Below are 13811 nucleotides of genomic sequence, written 5' to 3' on the forward strand. Positions count from 1 at the left end.
CTGAAGTTGAATCATCTATTATCTTCAAAAACGATTTCAGAACTTGATGTCAAAAAACAATGGAAATCGAGAATAACGAAAAAAAAGAATAGAGAGAGAAAAGCACGTAAATAAAGAAGGTGGAAGCAGATAGAAACGCACGTAAACGGCAAAGAAAAAAGCAGAGAGAAACTCACGAAAGAGATAGAAGAGAGAAGGCAAGAAATTCGAAAAAGAAAATGGAATTTTTTTAAAAAAGGAAGTTATATATTCGTGCATTGATTGAGTTAAAAATCTATTAGAGGCGCGTGGAACATATATGTATAACAAGCGCATTTGAGCGTAACATCAATTAAAGGACTTGTAAGACTTGTATAGCAAAATTACTTGTATGTAGAGATTAATCTTTTGCTAAATGGAGTGCAGTTAGAGCGTAAAAGATTTCACTAATCAATATGCAAATGGTGGTGTAGAAAGTAATAAATTCCATAAAAATGATGTAATTTCATAATTTATTGAGTTAATATTGCATGTACTTATGAAAATAGATTTGCTTTCTACAATTTGCTTCCGGCATTTTTTACAAGTTGTCCCTAATGAATTTCTTTTTTAAAAAATTAAATATTAAAAAGACAATTTGTCCCTAGCTAATTACATTTTAGTTTTTATTCAAAAAATACAATTCCCTATCACAAAATTAATTTTTTATCCCAATGGATTGTTTTGTTAGAAATTAAAGCGTTTTGTTTAACTCGTTATGTTGTGTACTTTCACACTTTTACTTCAATCCAAAAATGAACTTGAACAGTCTTCACTGCAAATTTATTCTTGGACCACCAAAGTATAATGGAATACCTTGAATAAAGAATTGGTACGTATGCAAAAACTAAATTAAAGAACAAATTCTTTACTTCTCTATATGGCAGTATTCACTTTGTCATTTCTATATATTTTACCATTTTCTTTCACTCCTTCGCTAGCTAAATTTAGAAGTGATTTTTCAAATAATTTTTCATCATCCAAGTTGAATCTGGTGGGTGCTACTCTAGGGTTTGCACATACATATCATCCACATTGAATTGGACACAGTTTTGGACAATAATATCATTATTACTGCTCTCTTAGCTTGTCTATTCCAACGTATACCAGGTAAATGAGTGCACAAATTTATATTGTGTATTACAAATTTCCTTCATTCTTGTCCAACATAAATGTCATAAGCATGCACATGCATAAGATACACATGCTGCTAATTACATCAATTTTTTTTCTTTTGAAGATGGAAAGTTAACTAAGATAAAGATTTAGCCATTTTAATGTATATTTTATATTTTAAAAGATATTTTATACTCATAACAAATTTTAATGATATCTAGCATAATTATAAATTAAAACATACGTAAAAAAGCCATCTTTACCCTATTATTTTGTCTCGGAGTAATTTCATGTTTTTATTATTTTCGCATTTTCAAAAAGACTCATTGAAAAATAAATTTGGTAATATATATTTAGAGGAGTGCTAGGGCCAGCAACTTTTGTGATTTGTAACTATCAATTGACCATCAATAGTGTTTTTAATGGTGTGAGATTATCTCCAATGCCTCCAATGCCCAATAGTAAGAGATCGCTCACTTTTCTTCTAATAATTAAGTGTTGGCCACAAAACACAAAAGTTGCTGGCCTAGACTTTCTCATATATTTATGCACAAATAAGAGTTTACAACTATCATCACCTTGATATATATATTATTATAGATATGGAAAATGAGGATCATGTAGCTATAGAGTTTGAAGCTATGCTGGAGAAGGCACAGCCTCTGTTTTCAAACAAAAGTTGCTGCATCTACAAAGTGCCCCATGATATCCGCCAAACCAATGAAGATGCATACACCCCAATGGTTGTTTCTGTTGGCCCTCTTCATCATCGAAATCCAAGGGTTTTAAGCATGGAAAGCCACAAGCAGGTTTATTGCAGACATTTCATTAAAAGATCCAAGGCAAGTTTGACCGATTTGATGAGTTGTGTAAGAGAGTTGGAACCACAAATCCGTGCATGTTACTCTGAGAAGATCGATCTCACAGTAGATGAATTCGTGAAGTTGATATTGGTAGATTGTGGTTTCGTATTTGAGCTTTTCCTCCGATATGATGAGGGGCCGACAGAGGATGATGATGTTATCTTCTCAAAATCATGGCTGCAGCTTCGGCTATCCTATGATTTGTTGTTACTCGAGAATCAACTTCCTCTTTTTGTTTTCGTCAAGCTATACAATCTTGCTTTTGCTTCTTCCGATGGTGACGATGAATTCCCTTCGTTTATGGATCTTTCTTACAGTTATTTCTCAGCTGAAAATAATGTCAATGACCAAATAGTGCACTTCACTGATTTGTGTAGATACTGCATTTTAAAACAACGACGACCTTGTGAAAGAAAACATAAACACTTAGTTCTTGGTCATAGTGCATCTGAGTTACTTGAAGCAGGACTGAAGTTCCAAGTAGTAAATAAATCAAGTCCTATTGACATACTAGACTTGAAATTTGAACATGGTGTTCTTACAATCCCGCATATTACTGTAGATGATTTCACTGAAGTTTGGTTGAGGAATACTGTGGCTTTGGAACAGTGTCACTATCCTGATGAACACTACATCACCGACTATGTTAACTTCCTCAAACAACTTGTCAACTCAAACAGGGATGCGGATGTCCTCATCAAAGGTGGAATAATTCAGAGTGATGTAAGTGGCAGTGACATTTCAGTGGCTAAGCTATTTAGAGATGTTGATAAACATATTCTATTGGAAAATTATAATGTTAATTATCTCCAAATTTGTGATGATTTGAATGCTTACTACAAACATCCTTGCAACACTAAAATGGCAACCCTGAGACGCGATTATTTCCCCACTCCATGGAAGACAGCAGCTTCTATTGCTGGAATTATATTGCTCCTCCTTTCTGTTATTCAGACCGTATGTTCTATTCTCCAAGTTAAATAAGTAGTAGCCACGAAAAAAGGCAGGCTATTCATGAGCTTCTGAAGGTGGTTGATTCAATAATCTACTTAGATTTGAGGTGTCTTAGTTATTATATTATTGCCAAGACTCCATGGCATATTTTAATTTCTATTCTTTCATTAATTTAATTAATAGTGTATAATATATGTGACAACTCTTTTAATTTGAGCTTTGTAAATTGTAATTGATATATATTATTGTTGCTTTCCATATTGTCAATAATATATAATAATAATAATATTAAGAAGATTTAGCTAGAAAAAAAAAAAAAACACTACCAAAGTGATTAGAGAAACAAATAAGGTGAAAACTTAGGTAAAGTCAACTTCACGTGAAGATGATATCTGAGAACCGTTAGATAAAAATTTAGTCAAATCATCTAACGTCTTTCAGGTATCAACTTCACGTGAATTTTCACCAACAAATAAACATACACTCATATAGAGTAGAGATAGGAAACATAAATAAAACAAGAAAAAGAGAAATGGTCATTATATTTGCTTTATTTTTAATACGACTTAAATAATAAATTGTTTACACCAAGAATTTTCAACTTTTGATTTTATCATAAAAAAGAAAAAAATTCCATGAGACCAAATCATGCTAAATTTTCATTATTATTTTTTCTCAAATTAAACATATCAGAATAAATTAATAATTTAATTAATTTCTTCTGCCTTTCAAATTTTAAACGGAATTTTTCTGAAGTTGTAAAAATCAAATAAGTACTTAGTAACAGAGTTCGTCAGCTTCAACAGTTTTCTTGGTTAGTATATAGTATTTTAGAATAATTGGAGCCTTAATCTAACAATTGAGATTAAATATTTTATTTCATTTTATTAAAGAGAATTATATATCATTAGATATTTGTGTAAAACTATTTGGTGAAATTGTGTTGTGTACTCTCACAATAGTGCTTTTTTACTTCCATCCCAACATGGGTTCCAACAATCTTCATGCAAATTTATCCAATCCTTGTTGGACCACCAAAATGCAAGGGAATAGCTTGAATAAACAACTGGTACCTAAACAATAACTAAATTAAAGAACTAATTCTTTACTTCAATTCTATATGGTATGTGGTACAGTATTCTCTTTTTCATGCCCACCTCACGTTTTATTTATTCATTTTTGTCATTTCTATATACAATAACAACAACAACAAAGCCTTGTCCCACTAAGTGGGGTCGGCTACATGAATCAAACAACGTTATTGTGCTCTGTCATGTATCATATTTACAAAAAGACCATTTACATGTAGATCTCGTTTGACCACCTCATAGATGGTTTGTCATTTCTATATATTTACCAATTTCCTTCACTCTTCCTTAGCTAATTCAATATCTTCACCAATCATTTTAAAGTACCATATTTTCATCATCCACATTGAATTGCATACGTTCTATATTTCAACATTACCGCGCGCTCCTTTGTATATTTCAATATACCAGGTAAACAATACGATGGAAATATCGAATACGTGTTTTTCTCTAATCTACTTAATATACTAAAATTGGATTTTTTCCCAGCTAATAAGAGTGATATGTCACTCTCTCGTGAGTCCGTTTTCCCTCCAAAACGAATAAAATTTTTCATCTATTCTAAATTATTTATTATAATTATATTATTATATTATATTTAATATTTAATGAATAATATATAATTATACTAATTTAAGAACATATCTTCATTATAATTATATCAAATCAATATTTAATGCACTATTAAACTACTTATCAATTATAATGCGTAATTACTATACATAATAACAAATTGCCTTAATAGTAATTAATTTACATATTTATTTTTGTTTTTCTAAGGTCTATAAATAGTATTTTTCTGTCGTACATACATCTAAATTTGAGAGTCAGCTCATAATTTTGTATTTAGTATTTTTTTTACTACTTCATAGAATAAGAATGTATTCTTCATTTTTTATTGAAGTTGATCCTTTTAAGGTACAATTTAAAATTTTTTTATAATATTTTTCATATACTCATTCTATTATATTATTCTTTTAATAATTTATTAATTGTTGTTACTCTAAGTTGTTCTTATCGTCTAATGTTCCAGTTCAATTGTCTTTTACCACAATCGTTTACAATGCATCACATCTATAAAATACCCCATCGAGTTGTCTTCACTGATTCGGATTCCAACTACATGGATGTAAGCGTTCAAAGAAGGGGCAATAATTTCTACTTTACCGAATGATTGTTGGATCTACTCACCTATTATGACCAACCTAATGGAATGTGGTTAAAGGAGAATGAGTAAATTATTATAATTTTAATTATTCGATTAAAGTTGTAATATCAGTTGTGATATTTTAATTATTAATGCATTATTAAACTACTTATCAATAATTTTAATTATCTAACATTTGTAATTTATTTTTATAATTTAAATAATTAAAATTAAGTAGATCGTTATTAAACTATTTATCAATAATTTTAATTATCTAACATTTATAATTTACTCATCCTCCTTTTTTATCAAATTATTATAATTATTCGGTTGCATAATTTCTCATTAGATTCACCATCCTAAATTGGTCAATTTGGTTCAAATTTAGATTTTGTTTTTCTTTTTGTTTTTTTTAATTGCTCTTATTGCAGCAAGTGTCCTCAGATTTTTATTGTGAGCTGCAAAATGAATGTCCAAACTCTCAATACTTTTGTCATCCTTTTCGTTGTGTTTTTAACTCTGTTAATGTATTATTAATTTTAAATTTGTACGAATTTTAAATGTTGATACTTACGATATTATTTCAGTTGGTTGTCGTTACGAGAATGACTTTATACTATACGTGACTAAAGACTAGAATAGATTCAATATTGTTTAAGTAATTTTGGTTTTAATATTAGTATTTGATTAAATTATAATTAGAGAATTTTAAATTATTGCCTCAATTTATATATTATGATTATTTTTCGTGGATGTACTATTTTTAAATAATTTAATAATTAATAAAATAAAGTGGTGTCAAGTATATTATTTAAATTTATTTTTATTCTTTATTTTTTTATTAGTATTTTCATTATATTTGACAAAAAAAACTCTACCTAAATATATAATTTTTCGTTGTCCTAAGCACAATTTAGTTGCCAATAAAAACCGATTTTATCTATAAAAAATAATGAAACATGTATCTTTTGATATTATATTAATATAGTAAGTAGACATTATGATATAATAATATCTTTAATTGCATTATAATTGTCTCATAAATAATATATGATTATATTATTTTAGAAAAAAATTTTCATTATAATTATATCAAATCAATATTTAATTATGATAAAATATGTTAATTATAATTATATCACAAAATTATAATAATTACGATAGTTATGTTATATATTTTAATCATTTATGTAAGTAAATAAACTAGAAAACAATCAAATCAAATCATGACGGTAAATAAATAATATAGAATATTATTATATATTTAATTGCATTATAATTAGCTCATGAATAATGTATGATTATATTATTTTAGAAAAATATTTTTATTATAATTATATCAAATCAATATTTAATATATTATTTAAATCTAACTTTTATATAACAATAATATTATATATATTTATATATTACTTTTTTAAACTCATTCTTACAAATATATATTGGCATATAATTAATATAAATAACATATATACTTAATAAATATCTTTATTAAATTAATTATAACGATTAATACAAGATAATCTCATAAGTATAACCTAATTATAGCAAGAATTTTCATAAAAATAATTGACTACTAATTTGAATATAATTGATATAGTTAAATTGATACAACCTATAAGATTGAGAATATCTAGCAATTATAGCAATTATTATATCAATTATAATAATCATTTACGTGACTTCATATACAGTAATTTTTAAATTATAATTGTTACATAATTACTGTTGAATATTATTTAATTTTAGATGTTTTATAGGTAATATTCATTATCACATGAATTATCATCATTATTCAATAATAATAATAATAATTTCAAATTTATATAATTGATAAAATCCTAGCTAATTCTCATTCGTATGTAATAATTTTATTAGTATGTATTCATAGTTTTAGTCAATATAATAATAATAATAATAATAATAATAATAATAATAATAATATATGGACATCAAATTAATTAGTTAACAAATTGAATTTAGTTTATGGAGTTTTATTTTCTACTCAAATTTTTAATCATTAGTGATTTTATTTTTTATATTTACAGTAAATTTTGACTATAAAAAGAAAAAATTTAGTATTGATTGTTTCCTATTTTATTTATTTACAGTCATAAATAAATTTGATATAATTATAGTAAGTCTCTATAATTATAGTAATATAAAATTGCTTCATATATAACAATAATATTATACATATTTATATATCTCCACTTTTATCTCTTTTTTTAGAATTTTGACATATAATTAATATAGATAAAATATAATATTAAACTGCTTTGTTATACATATATATATGAAGTTATAAAATAACCCGTATAATTTATACGTATGGCATAATACGTATGTCAAAAAATGATTCCATACTTTTTGTTAACCACTGTTTTGTTATACGAAATTGATTGAAATTATATAATTTCTATTTATATAATTTTTTTCTATTAGTAGCAATTAGTATCTGCATTAAAAATTCATACCGTTTGTAATTAGTTTATATATATATATATATATATATATATATATATATATATATATATACTAAAATTGGGTTTTCTTCCAACTAATGAAAGTGAGGTGTCGATTTCCTCGTGAATCTATTTTCCCGCCAAAATTAATACACTATTTTCTCTTCTAAGTTTATTTTATAAAAATATCTTTATTATAATTATACTATAATTAGCATTTAAGCAATAATACATAATTATACTAATTTAAGAAAATATATTTATTATAGTTATATGAAATCAATATTTAATACATTATTAAACTACTTATCAATTTTCAATCGAAAATATTTTTGATTATTTTAATTATATTGATAATAATAATGATAATAATAATATAATATGATAATTATATGATAATGGCACCGGGCATTAATAACCAATTTATATTTCTCTAAATAAATTTATTTTATAAAAATATTTTTATTATAATTATATTACAATATTATAATAAATATTTAATGAATAATGTATAATTACACTAATTTAAGAAAATATCTTTATTATCTATCTATTCTATTCTATTCTATTCTATTATATAAAAATATAATTTTTGCATTTAATGATGGAACTGATATGGCATGCTCTTGAGGTGTTTCCAAATCAATTTTATTTAATTCGTCAAAGCAAATCAATTATAATTAATTAATTATATCAATTAATTAATTTGATTAGCCATTCAAATCTCACCATTTATTATAATTTATATAAATTAATTAATTATAATCAATATTCAATGCGTTATTAAACTACGTATCAATTATCGATATTTTTAATCATTCTAATTATATCAATTGATATAGTTCTAATCCGCATTTAAGTATAATAATTTTATTAGAAGATAGTTGATGCACATATTAATAGTGACCTATTAATTTGATATCAATTAGTGGATAATAATAATAATAATAATAATAATAATAATAATAATAATAATAATAATAATAATAATAATAATAAGGTCTACATGGTACATGCATTATATTTTAAAAAAGGTAAAATATATTTAAAAAAGAATAGGATATCAATAATTAATTGTGATTAATATCAACATCAATAATTAATTCTTATAATTATTTTTGTACGACTAAAAGTTACGTATAGTATTTTTTTATGTAGAATAAAAAAAGTTTGTGATTCATAACATTTTCATAAAGTTTTATCGTATGGATACAAGATTAATTAGATAACAAATTAAATTTTAATTAATATATTTTATTTTCTGTTCATATTTTTTCATTAATTATCTTACTTTTTATATTTACAGTAAATATTGAATGTAAAAAGAAAAAAATAATATTGAATGTTATCTATTTTATTTATTTAGAGTCATAATTAAATTTGATATAATTATAGCAAGTATCTAGAATTAATAACAACATGATACTACAATTTTAAGTGGTATAATATAATAAAAAAATGTATCAATTTATGTATGCTTTCTATTAGAACCGTCAAAATGGGCTAAACTCATCGGACCAACCCGTTTACCCATTTAAATGGGCGGACTTTGCCTCTAAAATTAAACCCGTTTAAATTTCGGGCTAGCCTGTGTGCTAAATGGGTGGCCCGTTTATTTTTTTTTTTTACATTTTTTTCAAAAAAATCAGTACTTTTAGTTGATATTTCTCTCGATTCGACCTGAAAATCAGACCTATCAACTAAAAAAATATTATTTTTAAAGATTTTTGACCTAAAAGTGGTAATTTTTTGTCAAAATATTTTTCAAAAAATAAAATTAAATGATAAATGGGCTGGCCCGTTTAACCCATTGGACTGACCATAAACGGTCCGGGCTAAAAATTAAAATTCTGGCCTGCGAATAAAGTGGGCTTAAATGGGCCAGCCCATTTAACCCACTAGCTTAATGGGCTGGGCCTAAATGGACCAGACTAGCCCGTTTGACAGCCCTACTTCCTATATAGCAATGATATTATATATATTTATATATCTCATCTTTTAGCTATTTTCTAAAAATATTGGCATATAATTAATGTAGATAACATATATATTGAGTAAGTATCTCTATTGAATTAATCATAAAGGTTAATAAAATATAATGAAATAAATTTCACCTAACTGTAGTAAGTATCTCCATTGAAGATATTTGCTAATTATTATCGTGTATAATTAGTGTATATACATATATAGAGAAGGAGTAATAGTGAATTGTTATAATTATTTAATTTATCATTTAAAAAATTCGTACCTCGGACATAAATTTTCTTCTATTTATTATTTTTCATACCTAAGGGCTACTAATTACGATTCTATCAACAGTGTTACCTATGGTACGGTAGATTATGTAATGAAAAAGTTTGAAAAATAAAGGCAAGAATTATAAGGTTATGGAAAGTCCGATACAAATTTGACAAGAACAATACGACTTACGTAGAAATGGTTCTCATGGATGATAAGATAAGTTGATTATTTTCCATGATTCTTTCAAGTGATGCTAGGTCCATCTTATAAATAGTTTTTGTTTATATTTTAAATTTATTTGACAAGTAAACCCTCGCATGAATCAAAGAAAGTACGATTTTATAGATTTATAAGTGTTAATAGTCTTTATATTTAATTTGTTTAATAGTGTGATAATATAGCTAATATATTTGTTGGTGGATTTAACTATTATTACTATATTATTTATGATCACATTCAGTATATATGTGTAATTTATTGAAAAAAGTACATTATTAAAACCGATTAATAACTATTTTAGAATTAATCCAATTAACACTGAGTTAAAAAAAACAAACAATGCATAACATGTTACTTTTTTATTAATTAAATTATTATAATTCAAATTAATTTTTAAAAAATAATTTAAAATTATAATTTCAATCTTCTCACGTGCATGGCACGGGTGATTATACTTGTTTAATATCTAATAGCTAGTTAGCCTCCCACGTTCTATATTGACTTGTTTTTAAATAGTTCGCGGATCAGAAAAGCTCTGCATACAAGCCATTAGGGCTTGTATGCTTTACAAGTTTATTAAACAATAAAGTTAAAATACGCGCCCCTCCACGCACGTTGATTACACGCGCTATATAATATCCCGCGTATATCTAACTTCCAAATTTAAAATATTTGTTTCCTTCTTCGTTTTCGTTATTTTGAGATTTGCTTGTTCTTCTTCTCGCGCGTCTTCCCTCATTCTTCTCCATCGATCTTTTCCTCTCCTTTTCTCACTGGTATGTTCTTCGTTTACGTTATCTTTTTCTCTCTCTGCAACTCGAGCTTCGTTTTCTCTTTTGATTTGTTGTTTTCTGAAATCAAAGTTTGAACTCGTTTTGAAGATAATGGATCCTTCAAGCTCAGATTGTGTGCTGAATCCAGGCGAAGTGGATTATGGATCTAACGAAGTTCCTGAGGTTTGATTTACAGTAATTTGTATAGCATTGTGTAGTTTAAAAATTGCTCAACATTGTTTAATTACCTGAAATTTATAGCAGACGCTCGGGTGTAGATCAATTCTTCTTTGGGTGTATTTTAGCTAAAAGTGTGGGTGTATATACACTTTACTGGTTTTTTGTTATTTTTAATTGAGTTGTTGTTGTTCAGGTGTATTATATCAGACATGATTGGGTGTGTTTTTAGTTTTTGACATGGTGTATTCTGCAGCCTGTGTATTGACAGTTTATGGCTTTAAAGGTCATTCTGTAGTTGAGTTGTTTTGGTTCGGGTGTATCATATTAGACATGATTGGGTGTATTTGTATCATATCTATGGGTGTATTCACAGTTCTGACACGGTGTATTGTGCAGCCTCTCTCGGTTGTTGATGACGAGCTTGTTCCGAAGGTTGGAATGACCTTTACCACCCTTGAAGATGCCGGAAAATTTTACAGGAACTACGCCAAGGCTGCAGGTTTCTCTACAAGAGTTCGGTGCATAAATAGGAAGGGAAATGAGATTAAGAATCAACTGATTACATGTAGCAGAGAGGGAAAATGGAGATCTAAAATATCTCCAACCGAGAAGACCAATCCGACAGCCGGTTTAAACTGTCCTGCAAGAATTTATATACACACATTGAAGGATGTCGGTGCTTGGATCATTCACACCCCTGCTGTCCAAGCAAAGCAGAGATGCTCAAACAGCACAGGGAACTAAGCATGTCCATTCGTCGTACGATAGAGAATAACGACGAGGCCGGTATCAGACCAAGCAAAACCTACCAATCATTTGTTGCGGCTGCCGGGGGTCACCGCGAGTTAAGTTTTATCGAAAAGGACGTGAGGAATTACATTACCAGGGAAGTGCGGAATGTTTCTGAACAAGAAGATGCAAAGGAATTCGGAAAATATTTCTTAAGAATGAAAGAGAAGAATCCGAATTTCTTTTTTGAGCTCGAACTCGAGGAGGATAAATCGATTAAGCTGGCTTTTTGGGCCGACGCAAGAAGCAGAGCCGCCTTTGAGTATTTCGGAGATGTCATTTCATTCGACACCACCTACAATACAAACAGGTAACAAACTGTCCCTGTTTATGATGCTAAATTAATTTATTTCTACGAATCCACGGCAGAGGTGTATACTGGCTGTTTCATTGGGTGTATTCTAAGCATTTGTTGGGGTGTACCTAATGATTTTGCATTCTGGACCATGGTAATTCGTTTCAGGTATAATTTGGTCTGTGGTTCTTTTGTCGGGGTGAATCACCACGGTCAGTCAACACTTCTCGGATGCTCTTTGATGAAGAACGAAGAAATTGAATCATTCAAATAGTTATTTCAATGCTGGCTTCATTGCATGGGAGGAAACGCTCCGAAAGGGTTTCTCACCGATCAGTGCGCATCAATGAAAAGGGCTTTAGAGGCCTGTATGCCAACAACAGTTCACCGCTGGTGTATTTGGCACATCATAAAGAAGATTCCAAGCAAATTAAACGGGTACAAGGGACATGCCGATATCGAACAACAAATGAGCCATGTTGTTTGGAATTCTCACAGCAAAGACTCATTCGATAGGAATTGGAACGATTTTCTGGTGAATTTTGGTCTTGCGGACAACAAGTGGCTTTCAGGTAATGTGTTTTTAAAATCTGCAGCTGAGGTGTAAATTGTACGATCTCTCGGGTGTATTTTATAGTGTGTGTTTGGGTGTATTATGCAGATCTGTACGAAGACCGTCACATATGGGTTCCTATCTATCTGGATCACCACTTCTGGGCAGGGATGAGAAACACACAAAGGAGCGAGAGCATGCATTCATTTTTTAACAAGTACATCACCCGGAACAGCTCGCTCATTCAGTTTGTCAAACAGTACGATAATTGCCTCGGAAGCAGGGAGCAAGCAGAGAGAGAATCAGATGCTGCAGATTTTCATACGGTCATACCGTGTGCAACCAAATCCTCCATCGAAGCTCAGTTGCAAGATGCGTACACTCACGCAAAGTTTAGGGAAGTCCAAGCCCAATTCAGAGGAAAGGCGAATTGCATCACCAGATTAAAGAATTCCGCTCTAGGCTATTCAGTATACGAAGTCGGAGAACAAGTTTCCAGCTCAATATTCGACAAGTTCGCGGTTACATACGACTCAGTTGCAGCCGAGGTAAAATGCTAATGCTTATTATTCGAGTCGAGAGGGATACTGTGCCGTCACGCACTAAGCGTGTTAAGCTTCGAACAAGTAAGCCAAGTGTCCCCTAGATACATACTGGAACGATGGAGCAAGAAGGTAAAGAGGCAACACACACACATCAAGAGCAGCCACGACGAGCCACTAATGGAGCCAAGAAGCAAGAGGTTCGACCAATTGGTTTTTCGTTCGCAAAATATTTGCGAATTTGCCTCCGAATCGGAGGAGCTCACTGCAATTCTGCACCGTTCGTACGATAACGTCATGGCCGAGATGGAAGCACTAAAAGCCAAAAGGAAGGGGACATCTTCTTTATCCCACGAAGACGCCAACTTGGAATCCGTTAACGAGCTTCAAAGCCCGCCAAGGATTCAAACAAGAGGACGTCCAAAAAACAGGCTAGGTTCAAAGCTCGCGAAACAGATTGCAAATGCCACAAAGAAGAAGAAGACGAAAGTTTTAAGCGAGGTAAATGTAATGTTCTTTAAATTTGTGGCGATTGAGTTTATTTTTCTAGTTAATAGTTTAGCTAATG

General features: G+C 29.1%; 1 protein-coding gene across 1 annotated transcript; it reads left to right on the forward strand.

Moving 5' to 3' along the window:
• The first annotated feature begins 1736 nt into the window (after positions 1 to 1736).
• LOC130939214 (UPF0481 protein At3g47200-like) lies at positions 1737 to 12755 on the forward strand. Its single transcript, XM_057867335.1, has 5 exons — positions 1737 to 2954; positions 10993 to 11067; positions 11461 to 11563; positions 12223 to 12316; positions 12647 to 12755. The coding sequence occupies exons 1-5, from the start codon at positions 1737 to 1739 to the stop codon at positions 12753 to 12755; spliced, it is 1599 nt and encodes a 532-aa protein (XP_057723318.1).
• Positions 12756 to 13811: the final 1056 nt, after the last annotated feature.

Source organism: Arachis stenosperma, chromosome 7 (assembly GCF_014773155.1).
Source record: "Arachis stenosperma cultivar V10309 chromosome 7, arast.V10309.gnm1.PFL2, whole genome shotgun sequence".
Lineage (NCBI taxonomy): Eukaryota > Viridiplantae > Streptophyta > Magnoliopsida > Fabales > Fabaceae > Arachis > Arachis stenosperma.